The sequence below is a fragment of the Prionailurus bengalensis genome, chromosome C1 (genome assembly GCF_016509475.1).
Source record: "Prionailurus bengalensis isolate Pbe53 chromosome C1, Fcat_Pben_1.1_paternal_pri, whole genome shotgun sequence".
NCBI classification, from domain to species: Eukaryota; Metazoa; Chordata; class Mammalia; order Carnivora; family Felidae; genus Prionailurus; species Prionailurus bengalensis.
Genome location: NC_057345.1, coordinates 30,566,960 through 30,591,033, shown reverse-complemented (window position 1 = coordinate 30,591,033; position 24,074 = coordinate 30,566,960). Strand labels below are relative to the sequence as shown.

Sequence of the window (24,074 nt, the reverse complement as noted above, 5' to 3'; positions counted from 1 at the left end):
AATAACACACTACTAAACAATGAATGGGTTAACCAAGAAATCGAAAAGGAAAAATACATAGAAACAAATGAAAGCAGAAACACAATAGTCCCAAATCTTTGGGATGCAGCAAAAGCTGTCCTAAGAGGGAAGTTTTAGCAATGCAGAGAAGTTTACTCAAAAAGCAAAAAAGAACCTCAAATAACTTAATCATATACTTAAAGGAGCTAGAAAAAGAACAAGCAAAACCAGCAGAAGGAAGGAATTAAAGGTTAGTGCAGAAATAAAATAGAAACTCAAGACAAAAACCAGGCTGGTTCAGTTGGTAGAGCATGCAACTTTTGATCTTGGGGTTGTGAGTTTGAACCCCATGTTGGGTGTAGACATTACTAAAACAACAACAACAGAACAATGAAATCAGGAGTTTGTTCTTTGAAAGATCAATAAAATTGATAAACATTTAGTCAGACTCAGGAAAAAAAGGGCTTACATTTTAAAACATCAGTAATGAAAGAAGAGATACAACCAATACCACAGAAATACAAAAGATTATGAAAGATCATTATATGCCAACAAATTGCATAACCTAGAAGAAATGGATACAGTCCTAGAAACATATAACCTACCAAAACTGAAGCAGGAAAAAATAGAAAATGTGGACAGACCAGTTACCAGCAAGGAGATTGAGTCAGTAACCAAAAAACTCCCAATAAAAGTCCTTGACCAGATGGCTTCACAGATGGATTCTACCAAAAACTCAAAAAGGAGTTATACCTATTCTTCCCAAACTATTCCAAAAATTAAGAGTGGAAGGAAAATTTCCAAATTCATGCTATGAGGCCAGCATTACCCCAATTCCAAAACCAGATTAAAAAAACAAAACCAAAAAACCCGTTACAACAAGAGTACTATAGGCCAATATTCTTGATGAATATGGATGTAAAAACAGCATACCGCATCCAATAATATATTTAAAAAATCATTCACTATGATCAAGTGGATTTATTCCCAAGATACAACAATAGGTCAATATTTGTAAATCAATATAATACATCAATAGGAGGATTAAAACCATATAATCATTTCAGTAGATGGAGGAAAAGCATTTGACAAAATACAACATCTATTCATGAAAAAACCCTCAACAAAGTAGGTTTAGAGGAAACATACCTCAACATAATAAAAGCCATATATGAAAAGCCCACAGGTAACATCATAATGCTGAAAAACAGAGCTTTTCCCCTAGGTCAGGAACAAGACAAGGATGCCCACAGTCACTACTTTTATTCCACAGTACAGGAAGTCCTAGCTATAGCAATCAGACAAGAAAAAAGGTTAAAAGGCATCCAAATTGGTAAGGAAGAAAAACTTTCACTATTTGGAGATGATGTGACACTATATATAGAAAACCCTAAGGACTCCACCAAAAACTGCTAGAATTGATACAATCAGTAATGTCACAGAATACAAAATCACTGTACAGAAATCTGTTGCATTTCTATGCACTAATAATGAAGCAGTGGAAAGAGAAGTTAAGAAAGCAACCACATTTACAATTGTACCAAAAAGAATAAGACACCTAGGAATAAAAACCAACGAAGTGAAAGACCTGTACTCCAAAAACTATGAAACAATGATGAAAGGAATCGAAGATAACAAACATGGAAAGATACTCAATACTTACTGATTGGGAGAACCAATATAGGTAGAATGTCCACACTACTCAAAGCAATCTACAGATTTAATGCAATCCCTATCAAAATGCCAACAGCATTTTTCAACTAGAACAATCCTAAAATTTGAATAGAACCACAAATACCCCTCATAGCCAAAGCAACTGTGAAAAAGAAAAACAAAGCTGGGAGTATCACAATCCCAGATTGTAAATTCTACAAAGCTGTAGTAAAACACTTAGCTATAAGCAACAGCAACAGTGCTCTTCATGGAAACTATTTTTCAGCATGTGAAGTTACCCCAGACTCAGCACTGGTAGCATACCTACTTTGGGAAACACAAAGAACTAAGGATCAGGAAGAAGACAACCGGAAGGTGAGCAAAAGGGGGGGTGGGGGCAAAGCCCAGCCCCTCACCCAAGCCACACCTGTAATGCTCTCCACATACACCTTGCAGCAGGTGGCTGAATGCACATGCCTGTCACTCACCCCACAGGGGTCTGTGCGACAGGAGGCCGAGGATGCCAGGGGACATGGTGATGTGTGTGGTGTCTGACCAGAAGCAAGCATGTCTTGTAAATCTGGGTGCCCACATATGTACATGATGCCTTACATGTGCGTGTGCAGGGCACAGATCTGGGTGTGCACAGTCAGGGTAAGTCGGGTGTGTGTGGATTCAGATGCCTAGGGGTCTACATGTGAACGTGGCCACATAGGGACCAGTTCCTGTACAGACATGGGAAGTTAACTGCGTGTGCCTACAGTGAAGGGTGGGGAGAGCTCCCTGAGACCCGAGCAGGCGCTTCCATCCACCTGGCTGCACGAGCCCTCTCCCCGTGGGTGGGGACAGGATGGACGCGGTACTGACCAGGGACTGCAGGATGGCGTGGTTGGTGGCGTTCATGCACGAGTCCAGCGGGAAAGAGCACTCCCCCTCACAGTAATAGGCCGAGTAGCCTTGGGGAGCAATGACCCAATCCTGGGGGGGAAAGAGGAGAAAGTGAGTGCCATCCAGATGCCCCCCCAAACACACACAGCCCCTGAATCCAGCACACGGCACAAGACGACTCAGGGCTGCCCCTTACCCACCTGCAGCCCCAGCCCCATCAGCCAAGCCTAGGGTCCCTGCAGGCAGGCTCCCCCAAGAGGCCTGTCGTCCACTGGGAGGCCCTCGGCAGGCAGGGCTGGGCACAGCTCTGTCCCCTTCACGTGCACTGGGCATCGGATTCCTCCCCACCCGCCCCACTGCATCTTCTAGAGCTGCTGTCCCAGCAGACGTGCACACACACTGCCCTCCCAGCCTCGGTTTCCCTGTTGCAGCCCTGACATGTTCTGGCTGAGGATTCAGACTATCCCCATTTCCATGGTTTTCACCAAAAAGCACCTTCTAACTATAAAAGAAAGACATATTCCCTTCAGAAAACACTGAAGAACCTAATGCATGAGAAAATTAAAGTCACCCATAATTCTAGCTGCCCCTGGAGATACACCTATCATTTCCGGGTGGGGACCGTTACGTAAGAAGGAGGGGAGTCAGAAATTACCAGCCAGCCGAGGTCCTGGAAGCTGACGTAGAGCTCGTGCCGCCGGCAAACCTGCCGGCCGTCGGTGCCGTGAACGTCATCTGCAGGGACAGAAGCCAGGTCTGTTCTGGGGTTCCTGCTCTGGGCAGCTTCCACAGGGAGCTCCCAGGGAGGGGGACACCCCACCGGGCACACTTGGTGAATAAATGAATGCAGTGAAACAGACGCATTTGATCTCATTAAGCCCATCCTGCAGCTCTGCTGGTGTCATGACCCAGCTCAAGAAACTTCGATGGCTCCAGGTGGGTCCGATAGCTACAGAGGAACCCTGCACTCACCCCAGCCTCCCCTGAGTTCCAACCTGTGGGCCCTCCCGATGCTTCAGTAAACAGCCCAGGGGACCCTGGGCCATCAGTGGCTCCTTTTCTGTAGTGACCTCATCCCACCTCTCCTGCCGCCCCCATTCCACAGGATCAAGTGGCTCACGGAGGCCAAAGGGCGGACTCCCTGTGGAGGAGAGGAGGGCAGGGCAGGCCCACTCCTGATCCTGAGGGGCTCAGTCTGCGGGGGAGACCTCCGCATAAACAGTTGTGCATCCTGCAGGGTCCCCAGGGGCTGTGCTGCCCGGAGGATGGGGCACCTGATTCTGATGGAGACTTCTGGAAAAAGCCCTGGGAGCCAGGGGAGGGCAGAGAAAGCACTTCTGGGTGGCAGGGACGGAGAGGGCAGAGGCTGGTCCACAGAACAGTGCTGGAGGGTGACCCCCGGCCTGAACCTACTGAGGACCCAGAGGGTACTGTCCCCTCCAGGTGGCTCCCGGGCCCCGCCCCAGGCCCCTCCCAGACCTCACCAAAGATCCCCGGGAGTTTGTTCGGGTGTGGCAGCTCGTTGGTTTTCTTGGGCGGCCTCCTCTTCAGGGGCCTCGCTGCCCGAGGGGCTCGGACGGGACCAGGGCTCGCCCTGAAAAAAGTGACCAGGAAAGGCTGTTTGGAGCCCGGCGCCCGTCGCCCCAGCAGGCCAGCCAGGCCAGGATCCACGCTGTGCCCTGAGACGGAGAGAGGAGAGAGGGCGATCACTCGCGGGCAGGGGCTGTGCACGTGGGACAGCGGGGACCCTCCTGCCAGGGCCTGCTCGGGCCCAGGAGTGCAGAGGCAGAGGGCCTCAGTTTGCTCCTCTGGAAACAGGAGTCCCAGGTCCGAGGGAGATGGAGGGAGGGGGGCGTCGCGAACACAGGGTCATTACTCGCGATAACGGTGAACAATGCCATCTGTGAAGCACTTTATAGGTTTCGAGTTAGTTCACACGCGTGACCTTCATGTGTCTCCACAGTCCCCCTGGACCTCATGCTTCGCTGAGAAACGTCACAGCCACTCTGCCGGGGGCTCGCAGAACCACGGTTCCCATGTCCATCTGAGTGCTCCGAGGCCCGAGTTCTCCCTTCCACCCCATACGTTCTGGGGGTGTGGATGGATTTGTGACCCAGCAGATTAGAGCAGCCACCAGGACGTAGCCAGGGCTTGCTCTGCCCAGCACTGCCAAGAGCAGGGCACTAACTGTGCCCTGACATCCACAAACGAGACCCCGGGTTCAGTGGGGCAGAGACATCTGGCCAAAGTCCTGGAGCCGCGGTTCAGTCAGATCCCAAGTTCTTACCCACTGAAGGTCTTACTCCTGGGTGTGTGGGTTAAAACAGAGAGAAAAGGCTGTGGGCTGGACATGATGGGGACCTCCGGCTTGGAAGAGGGACACCCCTGAAAATGGGATTTGACCCCGCAGCTGCTTAAGAGATGAGGATGCCCTGAGAAACACACTCACGATCCCTGGAAATGTCGACTCCACCAATGAAACCAACTTCCTGTACCTCTTTGTATTTCCAAATGACCTCTTGACTCCTTAACTGTCAAAGTAACACAAGGGCAACTGTAAGGTAACCTCTGGGGAAGAAATATCACTCAGAAACCTCTGCCCACCCCAACACATCATTTTCATCTTTCTGGAATATTTTCATGTCACCTGAACTTTTACACAATGGCCATCTTAACAAAGAAGTCTGTATGTTTTCCAACTTTTTCACATAAACATGTTCACTGCTGTTAAAATGTCTCCACTATGAACGTTTCAAATGTATAATATTCCTTTGAGAAAATGTACCATAACGTTTAAAGATTAGCTTAACTTTAGACATTTAGGTTATTTCCCGGCTTTCATTAAAAGACGAGAAAGGGGTAGATCTCTTCATTCTCATTTCCTGTGGAATTTTCCTTTTTCTTTGTTTGAATGTTTCTATTTTTCAGAGAGAGAGAGGGAGAGAGAGAGGAAACGTGAGTGGGGGAGGGACGGAGAGAGAGGGGAACAGAGGCTGTGCAGTGGGCTCTGTGCTGACAGCAGCGAGCCAGTCGTGGGGCTCAAACTTACAAACTGAAACTGAGATCATGACCGGAGCAGGAGTCGGATGCTCAACCAACTCAGCCACCTAAGAGCCCCTCCCACGGTATTTTCTTAAACTAAATGACAGGAGGTGATTACTGACTTTTATGCTCCTTAAAACACAGTGCCAACTGCTCTACTTCCTGTACATCACCTCAGTGTTGCCACCCTGACACACACACACACAGGCACCTGTACGTACGTACGTATGGAACACACGTGCACTTCTCATACAGGATACAGACATACACGTACACGATGCTACGTGTCTATTCCATTAGCGGGTGTCTGATTCACTGTGAAACCATCCCAGTCCTGCTCAGCTGGCAAAGGTCAGCCCTTAAACAGCCGGGCTCTAGACCTGGGGCCCCGGGCCAAGTTGGTTGAACTAATCAGTCCAGAGACTAAACTTTGATCTATGACATCACCTCCCACAAACAAATGCACCGGACACGTTAGAGGCACCGCTCAGGAATGACCCTGCTGGGACGGGAGGGGGGTCAGCTGCAGGGGCTGACACTGGAAGGAGCCTTGGGGATACGGGGGTGGTTACTCCTCCCTCATCACTTCCCCCCACATTTCGTGGCTCATTCCCGAGAGAAGGCTCCTCGGTGAAAGCCTTCCTTCCTGGGGATCATCCGAGCTGCAGGAATTTAACGTAAACATCACAGTGAGGAGGGCGTCTGAGTGCCCGACGACGGAACCAGACCTAACTCAGGACTCACAGAACATGCAAGAGCAACACCAAAGATCTCCTTTTGTTTTTAATTAAAGCCATATTCCTCTTGAGAGAATAGTCTGTCTGGCGGTAGCCGAGTCTGAGACGCCAGGAGAACCGGTCAGACGAACGGACAGGCGTGATGACACCCCCTCTGGGTGAGAGGCAGTGGCGAAAATGAAACACACCCTCTGACCAGGGCTTCCTTCCCTGGGTCAGGCAGCCACCTGCTGCATGGGTCTGAGGTTCGGTGACACAGCGAAGGGCTGCCCGTGCTCTGTGACGACGTCCACGGTCAGCCCGTCCCAGAGCTCAATCAGCGTCAGGCCTTTCTTCTTGTGCACGTCGAACACGGCCTTGTCAGTGATGATCCGGTCCACACAGCGCTTCCCGGTCAGCAGCATGGTATGCTTCTCTGAGATTTTGGGTTCGTTGGCCTTGGTGCAGTGCGCCATGGTGACCACCACTCTGGTCTTGGGACTGGACACCAAGTCCATGCCCCACCCCCCCATGCCTTTCACCTTCTTCCCGGGTATCATCCAGTTAGCCAGGTCACCGTATTTGGAGACCTGCATGGCTCCCAGCATGGTGAGGTCGAGGTGCCCGCCTGGAATCATGGCGAATGAGTCATCGCTGGAGAAGAAACAGCCCCTGGGGAAAATGCTCACCGTCTGCTTGCCCGCGTTGATGAGATCTGCATCCACCTCATCTTTGGGTGGGAACGGCCCCAAGCCCAGGATGCCATGTTCACTGTGAAGATGAACAGTCATGTCTGGGCTGATGTAGTTGCTGGCCAGGAGCGGGATTCCTATGCCCAGATTGGCATACATGCCATCCTCAAATTCAAGAGCTGCCCGCTTGACAATTCGGGGGCCGGGGTCATCTGCAGACTCGGCTTTTTCATCGTGCTCCTTCCTGAGGGCTAGATGCTCAATTCTTTTCTCGTGTTTTTCTCCCTGAATCACGCGGTCGACATAAATGTTAGGAACGTGGATGTCTTCGAGGGCAAAGGTCCCCACATCCACGATTTCTTCCACCTCCACCACGGAGGTTTCCACAGCTTTGCACATGGGCACATTGAAATTCCTGGGGCTTTTTCTGAAGATGATGTTCCCGGCGCGGTCGGCCTTCCACCCCTTCACCAAAGCAAAATCGGCAGTGATGGCCTACTCCAGAAGATAGTGGTGCCCGTGGAACTCCCTCACCTCTCGGGGCTGGCTCATGATGGCGATGTGGCCGTCGGGCACGGACCTGATGGGGGCGCCTCCCTCCTGAACCAGGGTCCTGTAGGCCATTGGCGTGTAGAAGGCGGGCACCCCGGCGCCCCTGGCACGGATGCGCTCGGCCAGGGTGCCCTGGGGCGTCAGCTCCAGCTCCAGCTCGCCCGCCAGGTACCGGCGCTCGCACAGCGTGTTCTCCCCCACGTAGGAGCAGATGAGGCGGGCGATCTGCTTGGCCTCCAGTAACAGGCCCGGCCCGAAATCGTCCAACCCACGTTGCTGCTGACCACGGTCAAGCCTTGACGCACGTGCGGAGCAGCGCCTGAATCAGGTTCTCTGGAATCCCGCAGAGCCCGAAGCCGCTGACCATGATCTTGGCCCTGTCCGCGATGTCTTTGACGGCCTCCACGGGATCCGCGTAGAATTTGGCGCGGGCGCGAGCGCTGGTGGCCAGGCCGCGCACACCGCCCTCGGCCTCGGCCAGCGTGGGCCCCCAGCGGCTGGCGGGGATGCGGTGCTCGAGCGCCCGCGCGAGCCTCTGGAGGACGGTCATCGTGCGCTCCGGCTCCAGGCCCCGGACTGAGACCGGCGGGGGACAGGCCAATGCCGGCCGCCACCACCGCGTCACAGAGCAGGGAGGGTGCGTGGGGCGGTGACGCTCACACCGGGTGGCCCCGGCGTCCCTGCCCACAACGAGGCGCCCCTCCCCCAAGGGGATTCCGGACCCTGCGTCCCCCGCCCGCTGCGGAGGCAGCAGCGTTCCTGAGGGGAAGACGAGACCCTGAGTCCTCGGGATTGGAGGCAAGGCCGCCAGTGTCCAGCCCAAAGCCCTGGGGGCAAGGGAGGTCCTTCGCGGGGCCCCGTCCGGGCACACCTCTCCCTGTCGGACACCCCCAACTCTGGGTGGTCCCCTTCCTTCTCTGTCACCACCCCCTTCCCGGGTGACCTGCTCCAGTCCCCTGGCCCTCAGGCCACCCAGACGGCCGCGCTTCCCACACCTGCGCTGCCCGCCCCCGCGCTCACCTGTCCTGGGTGACCGGCCATCTGGACGTCTACCAGGGCTCCCAATGACCTCACCGCCAAAGAAAGTGCTCTGGGGTTGCTGCCTCAGACCTGCCCCCTCCTCTTCTTTCACTCAGACACAAATCTATTAAAAATGGGCCCCTGGCTCACTCCACATTTTCCGTGATTCCTCCGCTGCCCACTTTTCTCCATTTCTGCCGCTACCAACAAGCTCCTCCCCACTCCACCTGCATGCTGGGTGGCTCCTGAGCCTCTGTGACGGCGCTCTTGTCCCCCACACACCACCCTCCTTGCTCACGTCAGGGGCGGGCCGTTCTGGATACATACGGAGAAAGGTTTTATTTTATCCTAGTTGAGATTTACAGAAAAATCACACCGACAGCCCAGAGTCCCCGGATACCCAGAGCCGGTTTCCCCTGGGAAATGTTAACATTTACGTTAGGGCCGTGGATTTGTCACAACTGATGAACCAATATGATAAATTAACACGATATATTCGGATCTCGCCGGTCTTCCCCATGTCCTCTCTCTCTTCCAGGGTCCCTGCCCGGATCCCACATGGCCGTCAGCTGCTACAACTGCTCAGGCGCCTCTGGGCTCTCACACGAGCTCAGATTTGCTTTGTAATTATGACGGTTTGGAGAAGGACCTGACGGGCACTCTGCAGTACGTCCTTCAGTTTCCGTTTGTCTGGGTTTTTCTCACGGTTAGACGGGGTGTGGGTTTTGGGGGGAAGGCCATGAGATGAAGGGCCCTTCCCATCCCTTCATGTCAAGGGGACACGGGAGGTACGTGACATTCACGTGAACCCTGATCACCTGCCGAGGCAGCACGCTCAGCTTTCTCTGTGAACTTACTTCCCCCACCCCGTCCCGACTGTACTTTGGGAAGCAGGTCGCTAAGCGTTGTCACACTGAGGGGTGGAGTGATGTCCTCCTTGGGGGGGAGGGGGGGTGTTTTCAGGGGGCTCTTTTCAGATCCTGCCATCCTCCACTGCTATAAAATACAGTGAGCTACCCCCCACGCTCCAACACCAGGCCCTGGTTTACCCACAGAGGGCCCGGAGCGCCTGGCGGGCTCAATTGGTAAAGCATGCGACGCTTAACCTCAGGGTTGTGAGTTCGAGCCCCACGTTGGGTGCAGACGTTACTTACAAATAAAATCTTGGGGGCCCTCCCCGGCTGGTTCAGTTGGTTAAGCGTCCGACTCTGGCTCAGGTCATGATCTCTCAGTTCATGAGTCTGAGCCCCACATCATCTCTCTGTCATCAGTGCAGAGCCTGCTTTGGATCCTCTGTCCCCCTGTGCCCCTCCCTGGCTCACGCTCTCTCTCTCAAAAATAAATAAACGTTAAAAAATAAATATAATCTTAAAAAAAAAGAATGCGCCGTGCCAGCTCTCAGTCTCCTCTCCCATCTGCCCTGGTCCCCCCTGCTCCAGCCACGGCCGCCCCTTCCTGCAGCTCAGATACGCCAATCTTGTGCCCACCTTCGGCCTCTCCATCCCACCTCCTGCCATAACGGAGGCTCTTCCCCAGATACCTATGGAACGAATGAAGGTGTGATCCTCATTCTACAGATGAGGAAACGGAGGCTTAGCAGGTAAGTATCCTGCAAGGTCATCGAGTGAGAGCACTGCAGGGCTGGGATTCAAGCCCAGGCCTCTCTGATCAAGTCTGAGGGTGTAACCGCTTCCCCTCCTGCCCTGCCCAGTAGGGGACCTCCCAGCCTACAAGGTCGCTCCTGGAGAGGGAAAACACAGACTCTCTCTTAGCAGCTCAAGCGTGGGTTCCGCACAAGGAGAGGAGGGAGAGCACTGGGGTAGGGGGCCCCTGCTGCGGGAACCTGGCCCCTGCACCCTGCTGACCCCCACGGCGGGGCAGGGATCGTCACCCCAGGCACAGGGCTGAGAAAGGCCAGGCCTCCAGGGCCCAGGGAGGGGGCTGCAGCCCTCTCGGCTGCCAGCAGCGCCAGAGGAGCCCCCGGGGAGAAGGTCTGCCGCCCAACCCTAGGCCTCACCATCGTCCGTTTCCACATAGAGGCGGAGCCCCAGGTCCTTGTTCCGGCTCAACAACCAGCGGTCACTGGCTGCTGTCACGTCCAACACCAGCCAGCCCTCGTCCCCAGCTCGGAGCGTCTGAAGATCCAAAAAGAACAAGTCAGACTCCCTGTGGACACGAAAGAACAATTAACCGAGGGCTGGCACAGCTGCCTCTGTGTTTCTAGGGCCCTCCTGTGGACCACGAGTGGGCGCCTGCCTGGTTCGGGCCGGGTGCCTCACTCTCCTCATCTCACTGCATCTACCCCACAAAGGTGTTACTGCGCCCACGCAGCGATGTGGAAACAGAGGCCCAGGAGCTCAGTGACCTGCCCAAGGTCCTGCCCCAGGACAGCAGGGCACGGACTTGCAGCAGGACTGGTTCTGGGTCACTCCCCACAGTGACACGAGGCCTGGGGTCAAGTATCTTTCTGTCTCTGGGGGTGTGCTCTCCAGGGAGCTCCCCTTCTGGCCTCTGGGACATGTCCCCTCCGGGGCTGGGCCCGATACACCGACAGAGGTTCGACCGGGAGGCGGGGCGTGGGGCGGGCACCTGTTGGACTGCTCTCTGACCACCTCGAACATGCTGACGTGCAGGGTCCCGTTGAGCAGGTGGGTGCTGGCCATCTTGTAAATCCGGAACTCAGCGGCTGTGACCATCTCCCCCTCTGGGATCTGGGTCAGGTCAAAGCGGAACTCCTTCCAGTGGGGCTCCTGGTGGCCCAGGGTACGGTCACGCTCCACTGCAAGACAGAACGGGACCGGCGGTCGCTCGTGTTCTGGGCTCGGGCTGGGGGTGGGCGGAGTTGGGAGGGAGCTGGGGGCCGAGGCAGCCTGGGTGGTGACGGCCCCCTCCTCTGCAAAGGGGCTTGCTCCCAGGCTCCGCCCGCTGGGTGCTGAGAAGGCTCAGTGGGGCTACACGGTGAGGCGTCTGCAGAGGACCCAGCATACACCAGCTCAACGAGAGCAGCCTTCACTTCTGGCCCCTGAGCCCCAAACCCGGCCTGCCATCCCCATTCCCTGCTGGCGCTGGGACCCGAGGGTGAAGTAGACGTCAGGTCCCTCCTCTGGGAAGACGGACATCAGAGCCAAGGCAGAAAAGGGCCACGCAAGGGTGCAGAGACATAACAGTGCATTTCGGAGGCAGGGGCTGCCCAGAATCTGCCGATGTACATGCATGGAAGCCTGGGGAGGGGGAGCCTTTGCAGCTGACACGGGCTGGGGCTTGAGGGGTGAGAGCGGATATGTCAAGAGAGGAGGACACTGCACAAGAAAGGGGCCAGCCTGAGCAAAGGCCTAGGGCTCCAGGGCTGAGGAACAGATTGTGCCAGCAGGGGAAACAACAGCCATAAAACACAGCAAAGGGTGAAATGATGGCAGGCCCCGTTTGGGGACAAGGGAAGGAAGGAGGAGTGCCGGAGGGAGACTCAGAAAGGAACAAGGAGTAGCAAGGTAGGAGTGACAGCTCCTGGAGAGACCTGGTCAGGGCCTGGGGAAGCTGGACAGTCCCACGGAGTGGTGGGATCTGAGCAGGCTTCCCGGCGGAGGGGACATCTGAACTGGCCTTGAAGGATGGGACAGAGTCTTGTCGGGTGGAGAAGGTGGCAGGGAAGGCATCCTAGGCAGAGGGGACCCCAGAGGCACTGGTGTGGGGTGCTGGGGCGTCCACAGAGCAGCAGTGTGGGGGACGGGCCCTGAGTGGCTGTGGCCTGACTGCGGAGGGCTGGAATTCTGGCCCAGGAGCGTGGGCTGTGCCTCTGGCCGCTGGGGTTCAGGGCTCTGGGCAGCAGGGGCGCAGTGTGGTTTGGGGTGGGGAGGAAGGTATGTGTGGAGGGGCAGGTGAAGCGCAGGCTGGAGGGGGAGCCAGGGCGGCCTGGTGGCGAGGCTGGACTGTCTGGGCAGGAGGCTGTGGGTGGCGAGTCGATCCCACATCTCCCCAGCTGCCCGGAAGTGCCCAGGACAGTATATTTAGTACCGTCTTACTTTAGCCTCTTGTCACTTTCAAACACCACAAATCTGTGTTTCCGGAAAGCAGGGGTGGGAGCCGCCCAGCGCCGTCCTCAAAACCCAACACTGAGATTTTAATTACATGTCTGTGAGTCTTTTAAAAACTCTCTCTCTCTGGCTACTGGGCTCAGTGACCACAAGTCACCGGGCCGGTGGCGGAGGCGGATGTGGGGAGCACTTCCCGTCCTCACGGTGAGGACCTGATCTGGTGATGGACAAACAGCTGGGCTGGGTGGGGCCCGTGGACGCACATTTGGACAGGAGGAGACGGGCTTCTCATCCCCAGCCAAGGAGGAGAAGAAACAGAACGTCCATCCTCTGACAGTGTGCCGGACACGCGGCAAATGCCCACCCATGGCCCAGGCTGTTGCGGAGGCAGCATGACCCAGAGCGGATGCGGGTCCTCCCACACAGGCAGAGAGCGCGGAGGGCAGGGTTCTGGACCCTCACCGAGCGATGCACGCCAAGAATATGGACACGCATGTCCCCTCCCCCCTACAGACACACTCACACTCACACACACGCACAGCTTTGGTGACAACTTCCATCCACTCGAGGACTGCACAGACCACCCCTGTTATGTGGCGGTGTAATCCCGGTCGTGCAGGATGACGTAAGTCTAGGCTGCTGGCTGTCACAGGGTGCGGCACGGAGAGCGAAGGAGGGTGGCTCAGTCACACCCTTCACCTGTGTCCTCTCAGAGCATCATAAATGTATCTGCTCCCAAGGCCCAGTGGTGGCTGACGGGCGGGTCCTGGGGCCACTGGGAATCTCCGTGTGCAGTCCCGACGCTGATTTCATGCCGGATCTGGGGACTCGGGGCACAACCCGTGAGCCCGCCAGCTCCTCACCCTGCAGCCTCCCTCCCGTGCTGACCTGGAGGGCCAGGTGTGCTGGGTCGAGAGAGCCTCATGTACCTGCATTGACCCCAGTTCCCAGCTTCCATTGTGGGTTTGTGAAATTGAGCCATGGGGGAGAAGAGGAGGACATACAATTTTCTTCTTCTAAATAAAAGATTATACAACATAAAAATATGTCAATTCAACTGAAACACATTTGGATGGCATTAAGGTGCCTCCTTTTCACCTGCCTGACCTGTCAAGGTACTTGATCCTCTGGCCTCAGTATCCACATCTGAAAAATGGTCATTTGATCTAGGGTCAAATGTACCTGCAAAAGGCCATGTTTGCTACTGCAGCAGGTACTTGGTTATTATGGTCCAGGCAGTGCCTCTAACGTATTATTCAGGAGCATTTCCTTCATAGTGCACCTTCCTGCCCAGCCTCCACTTCCCCTTGGGGAATCTGGAATCTCCCAAAGATGCCCAGGCACAGAGAGGCAGCCCCTCAGAATCACCACTGAGGCTACTCTGGCTCGGGCAAAAAGCAGAAACTGACCCTTTATGAATGTGCTGTATAGTCCAGAACACCAAAGCTCCAAGGACAGAGGTCACTGCACACACTGTCCTTCCACTTTTATACACACAGAGAGAGGGAACCCAAGGGTCTTGACTCCCATCTGGGCTCCTTCCACTATATCAGGGTGGACCTCCGCCATCTGATGTTGAAAGAATGGCACAAAAATCAAGTTGGAAGTGGCCTGTTGCTGCCTCCCACACCCCTGCTCTCGTCGATAGTCTGCAGAGAGAATTTATGGGAAAGGCCAAGTCCGTACAACGTGATTTCTTGGGTTTTCCCAGTAATTTTTTTTTTTTTTTTTTTTTTTTTTTTTTTTTTTTTTGCTACTGCTTGCAGGGTTGGGAAGTTCATTTCCCGGTCCCCTGGCAGATTTGGACAGGCTGAGGGGCAGGGGGTGCTGGACCCCAGCCACATGAGATATGTCCTGCCAGGAATCATCTCTCTGTGGTGGCCTTGAGGGGGATCACTGATGCCTGCAGCAAGCTTTCTGGGAAGTAAACTATTTCTCTGATCTGCAACATCTGGGCCAGGGATTCCTAACGTTCCCATAATTTCACTTTTGGGCCTGTGGGAGAGGACTCCTGACTACACATGCTCAGGAGGCTTTCTAAAAACGCTCACTTTTTCCATTCATTTTTCCTGGTGACATCCAGGAAAATGTATTCATTTACTTGACACATTTGGAAACAGGGCTTATTGGATGCAGGCGCTGTGCACGGCATGGGGAGGCTACAGGCAGTGAGACAGGGTGACCCGCCCCCACGGAGGTTATGGTGCTCATAGGGCTGCAGGGAAGGCGGGCAGCAAACAAGACGACTGTATGTGACCAGCTGTGATGGATGTCAAGACCAGGATGGGACTGGGGAAAACGCAGGGAGGGGCGTGTGAGTCACTTGATGCCTTTAACTTTATTTTGAAATAATTTTAGATGATTTAGATTTAGAGAAAAGTCTTGGCAGGAATAGTACAGAGACTTTCCCTACACGCTTTACTCGGCTTCCGCTAATGATAACATTGTACGTAATCAGACCGTAGCATAATTACCAAAACCACAAAACTGATATCGCGCAGTGCTATTAACTATAGTCTTTTCTAGACTTTTGCCAGGTTTTCCACTATTCATCGTTTAAGTGTACCTGACTTCAACCCAGGGTCCCACATCGCACTCAATTGTTAGGTCTCCTGGGTCTCCTCTGATTTGTAACAATTGCTAAGACTCTGCTTTTCTTTCATGACATTGACACTTTTAAAGAGTGCTGGCTAGCTCTTTTGGTTTATCTGACATTTTCTTTCCTTTTAAAAAAAATCTTTATTGTTGAGAGAGATATAGACAGAGCACGCAAGAGCAGGGGAGCTGCAGAGAAAGGGGGACACAGGATCCAAAGCAGGCTCTGTGCTGGCAGCAGAGAGCCCAATGCAGGGCTTGAATTCACGAACTGTGAGGTCATGGCCTGAGCTGAAGTTGGATGCTTAACCAACTGAGTCACCCATGTGCCCCTGATGCTTTCCCGTTAGACTGAAGTTATGGATTTTGAAGAATACTACAGAAGTGATATCCATTTCTGTGCACATCAAATTGGACAACATGGTGTCAATATGTATTATTACCAGTGATACTAATGGATTTGTTGATTAAGGTGTTGTCCAGGGATTCAAAGAGGCTTTGTGACCTGGGAAGAATTTGATAAAACTCACCAGTTCTTGATGCTATGATAGTCCACGGCCCTGTGAGGTGGATTGGAAGCCAGCAGCCAAGAGAGGCTCTTGACAGCCAGCTCCATCGAGGTTTGGCAGGCATGGGCCCACCACTGGGGATGGACAAGGCCAGCCCTGTTTACACAGGTACCTAATTTTCTGCAAAGCTCTTCGTGGGAAAGCAAAGACTTTACTTTCTTAACTCCATTACTGTGGCTCCAGGAAAATAAACAATCACAGGACTCCTGGATCTGTGGTCTTCTCCTACAGCCTCTGATAAAATGACCCCTGCTCTCCACATTTGTGGGAAAGACCCACTGTGTGCAGGAGATGTCCTTGACCACCACGGTCACCAAATACATTCTAAGCCTGAGGCTCTGCACTCACCACTCATGGACTAGATCTCCAGATGCCTCACCCTGAGTCCACCAGCCCAACACCAACAAAAACTTTGGGTATTTTTGTGACTTAGACAAAATTTAGAGGTATCCGGATGATCTAAATCTGTCTTGTTTCTGACCAAATAGTAAGACTCCAAAAAACATCTTTTTCCTTCAGCTCAGAGTAGCTATTAAAAAAAGAAATCTGACCTTTCTGCCCTCAAACCCTTCCCCAGCCCCACAGGGCCCCTGGGAGGAGCCCAGGCTCTGGTTCCAGGACCCCCTGAGCTGACCTGGCCCAACCTCATGGCCTCCTCGGCCTTCGGGCTGCAAACACCCTCCCTGGACACCCTTCCCAGAGCGCTCTCTCCTGAGTTGCCCCCATCCCGCCTGGTCCAAAGGCCACTCTCCTCTCGTCCTGCTCCGACCCCACACAGATCAGCCTGCCAGCCTCTCCCTTTCCCCAGTCCCAGGGGTCCCCATCTCTGCTCCATGTGCCCTTTTGGATGGTGCATAATTGAGGGCAGGACTGCACAATGTGGGGTGCAAACGGGAAGCTCTCAGTGAACTTCCACTGAGCTCCTTGTGTTCTGGGGGCCCAGACAGGGGATGTGTCTGCTGGTTCTTCCCAAGGTCCCCGGGACAGCGGCTCAGCATCCAGCAGCTGCTGCCCCTTGGGTTGGCCGTGCTGCCGGTCTGGAGTGGCCTCCGTGTCACGGTGTGCCTCCATCAGAAGCCACTCACGTTGTCACTTTGCCTTGGGACTGGCCCCCCTTTGCATGGCCAGGCTGCTAAGGAGGAGGGCAGGCTCCCCAGGGTCCCAGAGGCAGGTGTGTGGGTCCTGTCTGGCTGGTCCTGCTCATGACAAGGGCGAGGGCCCCCCACCCCTTCAGGCCTAAAACAAGACCCAGGTCTCCATGGCCGGTGCAGGCCCACCAAGGGGCTGCAGAATGGACCACCTACCAAGTCTGCATCTGAAGGGCTTCTTCCTCCCACCCAGAAATCTCGGTGCTTCCCAGAGGAGGCCAAAGCTCCATTTCTAAGGTATTTTTAGTCAGTTTTCATCACCGGCTTTTTTCAAGAGCTGTTTCCATAAATGGTTCTGCACTCATGATTGCTGGTCCAGGCCTCCGACGGCTTCAGACCCCAAATTAAAAGGGAACACCCGCACACTCCCCCACATCAAGTCTGTCAAGGCCAAAAATAGATCCGAGGAGATTGAGCAAGGATACGATTCCCCAGTGCAAACCCGGGGGAAGAACTGAACTGTGGGACTTTTCCGGAAAGATGCGGTCACAGTGACACATCCCTCTCTCCCGTAGGGAATGGATTTCCGTAAGGAGATGGATTGGGTGTACCTCCCTGCCCTGGGCCTCACCCCTGGAGGAGCCCCATCAGTGGGCAGGGGTGGGCACATTCTTTGGTCAGAGCTGGAAAGGCCTCCAGGGCAACCCTGCAGACATGGGGAAACTGAGGCCCAGAGGGGCAAAGACTTGCCAGGGGTCGCACGTCAGGTGAGGGCCCTTCGTGTGGACTTTCAGACCTGCAGCTGAGGTAAAATGAGTGGCCCTAGCTTCCCTCCAGGTGGTGATACTGCGATGGGGGGTCACCTGTCAATGAGGTTCTCCTGTCAATGGCCCCCCCCCCCCCCGAGAATGCCTGCTGAAGCCACCTTCTTCCAGGCAGGGCCCTGGGGGCACTGGAGGTCCCAGGAAGCGCCCAGGGAGATGCCGGACCCGCTGTCGGCCTCCACAAAGACAGTGAGGACGGCCCTGCTCTGCTGCACCGACCAGGCCCAGGCTCCCGCCCCTGCTCTCAGCTCCCTGCCTCCAGCCGTGATCGTCCTCCCTCAACCTTGCCAGTCTGCCCTGAGTGCCTGCCATGCAGGGGGTGGGGTGCACGGGGTGGGGGTGCCCCAAAGACTCAGATCTGTCCCTGTTCTCAGGTCGTTCATGGTTTCCCAGGAAGTAAAATAGGGGCGAGACATGGCCCTGAATGAGACTGGCAGAAAGTGACTCAAATCCTAAGAGAAATACACACGATGGGGGGGTGGGACTTTCATCAGAGAAGGAGCCTGTCTCTTGAAGAGGAGTGGAGGTGGGAAACTCCTGCCTGCCCCTTTAAGAGGTGGTGGCAGGGATGTTCTATGCACAGGGTATGAAAGGAGCAAAGGCACAGGTGAAATGTAACAGAGTTCTCTGTTAGTTGTTCCTGCTGTTGCCAGCATCTGCTAGCCTCCCCCTCACAGTGCTGGGAATAGGCCTCATTCACCTGCTCTTAAAGGTAAAGAAAGGAGGTTCAGAGACTTTAATAGGAACCTGTCTAGCATCTCACAGCTCCCAGGTGGGACAGCCAGGATTAAAATATAGGCTCAATACATCCACGTGAGCACGTTCTGGGCACCTTTATTCATAACCCCAAACTAGAAACAACTCAATATCCACTAATAAAAATGGACAAATGTGGTATACTTGCAGAATGCAATACAATTCAATTATAAACAAGCGCTACAGGGGTGCCCAGCTGGCTCACTAGCAGAGGCTCTAACTCTTTTTTTTTTTTTTTTTTAATTTTTTTTTTCAACGTTTTATTTATTTTTGGGACAGAGAGAGACAGAGCATGAACGGGGGAGGGGCAGAGAGAAAGGGAGACACAGAATCGGAAACAGGCTCCAGGCTCTGAGCCATCAGCCCAGAGCCTGACGTGGGGCTCGAACTCCCGGACCGCGAGATCGTGACCTGGCTGAAGTCGGACGCCTAACCGACTGCGCCACCCAGGCGCCCCCAGAGGCTCTAACTCTTGATTTGATCTTGGGATCATGAGTTCGAGCTCCACCTGGATGTAGAGATTACTTTAAAAAAAAAAAAAAACTTAAAGAACTAAAGATAGGAAGATAACAGGGATGAATCTCAAAAAAAATTATATTAAGTGAAAGACTAGACATAAAAGTATATATAGTAGGGCTTCGGGTATAAGGGGACCAAAGAGAGGTGACATGAATGCATTGTGATAGAAATCAAAAAGTGACTGCCTGGAGGCACTGGGCTAGTGGGAAAAGGATGCCCAGGGGCACCCATGTTACAGGTTTCAATGTGGTATGAAGGGTATCATGAGCATATCTTATTTTGTAATAATCAAACAATAAAACCACTTTAAAAACAGGATTCTCAGTTTATAACATACATTCAAAGACCGTCGAATTCAGCAACACTTACTGTACCTAATGGTGGGCCAGGCCCAGGTCTGGGCGGAGAGGCAGTGTCTATGTAGGAGAAGAGCAGAGGAGACAGGAAGCTGACCTGCTGGGTGGCCTTGGGAAAACCACCTAACTTCTCTGAGCCTCACTCTCCTCTTTTCAAAACAAAGACGTGACCTTAAGTGTGATGCAGATGAAGAGACAGACTCAGAGGTTCTGAGCACAGGGTCCTCACCAGGGGCCATCTTACACACTCCCCGAACAGCCTTCGGGGTGGGCTATTTTACACGAGTGTCTCCCATTTTACAGAGGACGAAACTGAGGCTCTGAGAGGTGGCCTGGAGAGCCCAGATCACACTGAGACTCGGTGGTGGCATCAAGATGCACAGGTTAGAGCCCCCCACCCAGGTCCTGTCTGACCTCCCACTCTCCATCTGCTCCTGGGCTCCAGAGCCCCCCTGGGGGGGGGGTCACTGTCTAGACCAGTGGTCTAGACAACCATCTTTGTGGCTTAAGTATTTATTCCTTGCTCCCCACTAGGAGGCCAGCTCTGCAAGGGGAGGGACTTTGTTTCGCTCACTGTCCTATCCCAGGAACTAGAAAGAACTATGTCTGGCACAGAGCAGGTACCACATGACTATCTGTTGAGTGAATTCGTGAGAAATGAGAGAGTTCCCTAGAAAAGAACCAAAGGAAGTACCTTCAAGGTCACAGGGCTGAGCAGGACGTGGGCCAGGTCCCTCATTCCCACTCAGCCCTGCCTCTCCCAAATCCAGCGCCTCAGGTCAACACCCCCTGTCCTCGGCTGCCTGAGGCACGGGAATAAATTAGTCTGGTCAGAGAAGGGTCTCCACAAAAGTGAAGACGGCTTGATGCATTTCTGGCTAGACCTCTGCCTTTAGGGCTGTTTGTGCCTCAGTTTCTCAACCTGGAACACGGCACCTGCTGGCCCAGTGGCTCGAGGTGGAGAAGGACCAGGACCAACGTGCGGAGTTGGTCTTTCTGGCCTCATTCCTCCCTCCCCGTGGGCTGGGCCAGCCTGAGGCGCCCAGGGAGCAGCCAGTCAGACCCACGCTCTAGCCCAGGGGACGGGGTGGTGCCATGAGGAAGTGCCTCCAACACGGAGCCACGGGGTCAGGGCCGGGAGGCCCCGTGTTTTCTGACACCATCGCTGTGGACTGGATGAGAAAAGAGGCCCAGAGAGGGAAGGGAGGTGACCTGGGACAGGAAGGACTCAGTGGCGAGCCCAGGCGGTACAAGAACCTGGGTGTTGCCTCCCAGCTCAGGCCTCTCCTCTCCGTGAGCACAGGGGACACCCAGGACAGGTATCGGACCCCATTACCGTGTCCTGACCAAGGGCAGCCAAGAGCATACAGGTGGAGACTCACTGACAGGCCAGGCAGGGGCCCCAGCTCTGACCGTAGTCCTGGCCTCCCTACAGAGACACTGTCAGCCATGACACGGGCTTCCTACAGCACCTGCCTGGGCACAGAGGCCTGACCCACGGGCCAGAGGCCTGTGGGAGGCTAGAGGTCTCTGGGTCCCACAGGCTGCCATGGACGGTCAGGGGCCCAGCAGGCAGCAGGTCTGGCTTCTCAGGACCCGGATGAGGCCAACAGGAGGTAGAGCTGGAGGCAACAGGTGTGGGAGCCTGGGCGTGGGTGCTGACACCATAGCGACTCTGCTATTAGTCTCGGTGGTGGTTCAGGGGCCTGGGGCCTGGGCCTCCAAACAAGGAAAGAATCCTGGTAGGTGTCTAATCCCCCCGCCCCCACAGCCCAGGTAATTACCAGTTAAAACTACTCAAATTGAAGGAGTTGTACTAGTGCAATTAGCACATCAGAATAAAGGAGGCCCTCTGACAGCTGGCTGGGCCCGCCCACAGACCGGGCTTCCACTGAACAAAGATCTGCTTGTTAATCCCACAGCGTCAGAGGCCTTCGATCTTCGTGAAACACACAGACATGGCGTGGGAAGAGGCTGGCATCTGGAATCCACAGCCCCTGGATGATGTCATGGATGCGCTGTGTGGCCCTGGACTGGCCATTTAACCTCTCTGAGCCCATGAAAAGGGCTTGGGGTGGCTCAGTCAGTTAAGCATCAACTCTTGATTTTGGTTCAGGTCACAATCTCATGGTTCGTGAGTTCGAGCCCCGCATCAGGCTCTGTGCTGACAGCTCAGAACCTGCTTGAGATTCTGTCTCCCTCTCTCTCTGCCCCTCCCTCTTCTCCCCCCCCCCCTCCCTCTCAAAACAAATAAATAAAGGTTAAAAAAAGAAGTGTGGGACATTCCCACACATCCAACCAAGGCTGGGAGGGACCGGAGCTGGGAGGGACCGGAGTCAGGAGCAACCAGGCCCAGGTTCACCGACCAGAGGCATGATTTTCTGTTCCTCCCATCTATCAACTGAACACACAACAACCCTGACGATGCGTTGATCTCTAGGAGCCCCACTTTACAAGGAGGGATCTGTGGCTCCAAGAGGACAAGGGACGTGCCTAAGACCACACAGCAGAGGCACAAGAGGAATCAGATGTGTCTGAACTAAGGGTGATGCTTGATTCACAACAGCAGCTCCTACCAAGGCCGTGTGCGCCTTGACCATGGGATGCTGGGGAAGCAGGACATTGGCCGGGCAGTGACTCACTAACGGATGGCTCCCTTGGGGACATTCTCAACATAACTGTATCTACAGCCCCTCTTGGTTCTGAGCCCCAGGTCAGCTTGTTCTGAGGACAGGCCTCAGTTTTGCACATGGTCTCTGTTATCCCACGTCCCCCACCCTGCCCTCTAACCAGGAAGGTGGCATTCACTGGCCCAAGTCCTGTGCCTGGCACCGGGCTCTCAGCAGAGGTTAACAGCCGCTTCCTGCTGTTCCCTCACCTCAGGCACCCAACAGCTCGGGGTTGGGGGGGGACACAGGCCTCCTTGGCTGTCCCCTCTGCCTGCCCCAGTGCAGGAAGCAAATGGCTAAAGACCCCACAAGACCTGCCGCTGCTCCATCCCCTGGGTTTCTCTGCCTAAACCCCTCTGGAAGCTCTCTACAACCTGAAAGCCTGCCCTCCTGACAGGAGAAAGAAATATCAGCTCCTTGAGGAGGTGGATGTAGGGCTACCTGCTGTCCTGACTGGGCCACAGAGAGGCTGTGCTATGCTGGGCATAACATTGTCTCTCTGAGCCTCAAAGTCCTCATCGGGGAGATGGGGATGAAGATCATGTCTGGTAACAGGGCTGTCGGGAAGGTCAAGAGTGACGCTGTGGGTGAAGGGAGGCTGTTGGCCTTGGCAAAGGTCTTCTCCCATCTAAGCCTGAGCTGTAGTCCCTGTGCCCCCAGATCCAGTCTGGTGTCTGCTCCAGCCCTGACCCCACAGACAGGAGGCAAAGCGGATAGGGGACAGATAGTCAGGACTGCAGACTAAAGAGCATTTAATAATAGGAAAGACATCTTTGAAAACGAACCATAAATGGCTCCACGACTTGTACAGAGTTTCTGCAGAGAGGAAGGGCTGGGCTTTGTGTGGGAGAAGGAGGGGCGTCCGAGCTGCCCACCATGTCCTTCCACAGCCTGGACCTTCACAGCATGCCAAGCCACGTCCCAGGTGCTGCGCTCAGGGTGACAAGACCGCCGACGGCCCCACTGAGCTCAGAGTCCACTCCTTCCCCACCGGCTGCCCTGACAGCCACACCCTCACCTACAGGGGCTGGGGCTCTGGCCAGGGAACGGGCTGCTGTGGACTCATGACATCTTGGGCTCTCATCTCAGCTCTGGGCACTCTGATGATGTCACCGGGGCTTTCCACGCTGAACTTTGTCCCTTTCTCCAGTACTGCCCTTATCACTGTGGCAGCATCCCGGCCTGTTTACTCATCCGTCTCCCCAGGACCACACTGTCTTCCTGGCACTGCCCGGTCCACCCGACATGAGATGATTCCTACCCTTGGGTGTTTCCAGGGGCGGGACAAACGCGCACATCGATGGGACTCACATTCGCGTCTGGTCTGTCGGAGTGAGCGGGGCCCACAGCCCTTGGACTCGGCCGCCCTGAGCTCCGCATTCCCAGCCCTCTGTGGGGGCGTGGCCGCGATCAAAGGGGCGCGCACCGGCCAAGGCGGTCCCCTGGACCCGTCCGCACCCGCGCGTCCACCCGGTGGTCTGGTCGTATGGTCACCGGGGCCCCGGACGCCCACCCCGACGGCCTCACTCACCCATGTTGACGAAGCTCATGACCAGGTCGGCACGGCCCGGGCGCCGCTCGGGGGGGCCGCCGTCCTCGTCGTCGTCGCGGGCCATGGCGTGGTACAGGTCCAGCATGAAGAGCGGCGCCGACGCGGGCAGCCGGGCGGCGGCGGACGGCGCGCGGGGCCGGGGCCGCCCGGGCAGCCCGAGCACCGCCAGGATCTCGCGCTGCATGTCGCGGCGCTCGCGCGGGCCCAGGCGGCGGGCCGGACAGCCGGCCGGGGCGCGCGGGCCGGGGCCGCCGCCGCTCAGCGCGCACAGCGCCAGGCCCACGAGCCACAGCGGCCCGGGGCGCGCGGCCATGGCCGGGCCGGGCGGGCGCTCAGCGGGCGCGCATCCGCTCCGCGGCCGGGCGGGGACCGGGGCCGCGGCCGCCCCGACGGCGGACGGAGAACCGCGGGCGGGGCTCGGGGTCGGCCGCACGGGGCGCTAGCCTGCGGTTTCCCAGCACCTGCTGGGCTCGGGCGGCGTGGACGCGGCAGGGGCTCCTCCGGGGGCTGGCGGCCAATCTGTCTGTGGCGGCCGAGCCGTCAGTCGGCTGC

The 24,074-nt window shown here is 55.3% G+C and overlaps 3 protein-coding genes across 3 annotated transcripts in view; 1 reads left to right on the top strand and 2 right to left on the bottom strand.

The window, feature by feature from the left end:
• The window catches only part of LOC122482132 (peptidyl-prolyl cis-trans isomerase E-like), a 34,616-nt gene extending 29,215 nt beyond the window's left edge, over window positions 1–5,401 (top strand). The window contains exon 6 of the mRNA XM_043578677.1: window positions 4,505–5,401. The gene's annotated coding sequence lies outside the window, so the exon portion shown is untranslated. The remainder of the gene's footprint in view (window positions 1–4,504) is intronic.
• The window catches only part of BMP8A (bone morphogenetic protein 8a), a 31,702-nt gene extending 7,867 nt beyond the window's left edge, over window positions 1–23,835 (bottom strand). Inside the window, exons 1-6 of the mRNA XM_043578678.1 lie at window positions 23,502–23,835; window positions 11,153–11,342; window positions 10,581–10,729; window positions 4,026–4,220; window positions 3,197–3,276; window positions 2,521–2,631 (exon numbers count right to left, since the gene is read on the bottom strand). Coding sequence (XP_043434613.1) covers window positions 2,521–2,631; window positions 3,197–3,276; window positions 4,026–4,220; window positions 10,581–10,729; window positions 11,153–11,342; window positions 23,502–23,835 — 1,059 coding nt within the window. The remainder of the gene's footprint in view (window positions 1–2,520; window positions 2,632–3,196; window positions 3,277–4,025; window positions 4,221–10,580; window positions 10,730–11,152; window positions 11,343–23,501) is intronic.
• LOC122481540 (succinyl-CoA:3-ketoacid coenzyme A transferase 2, mitochondrial-like) lies at window positions 6,352–8,093 on the bottom strand. The gene is given in 3 exon segments (XM_043577239.1): window positions 6,352–7,809; window positions 7,812–7,838; window positions 7,841–8,093. Coding segments are annotated over 3 exon segments (1,554 nt in total). The 3' UTR covers window positions 6,352–6,535.
• Window positions 23,836–24,074: the final 239 nt, after the last annotated feature.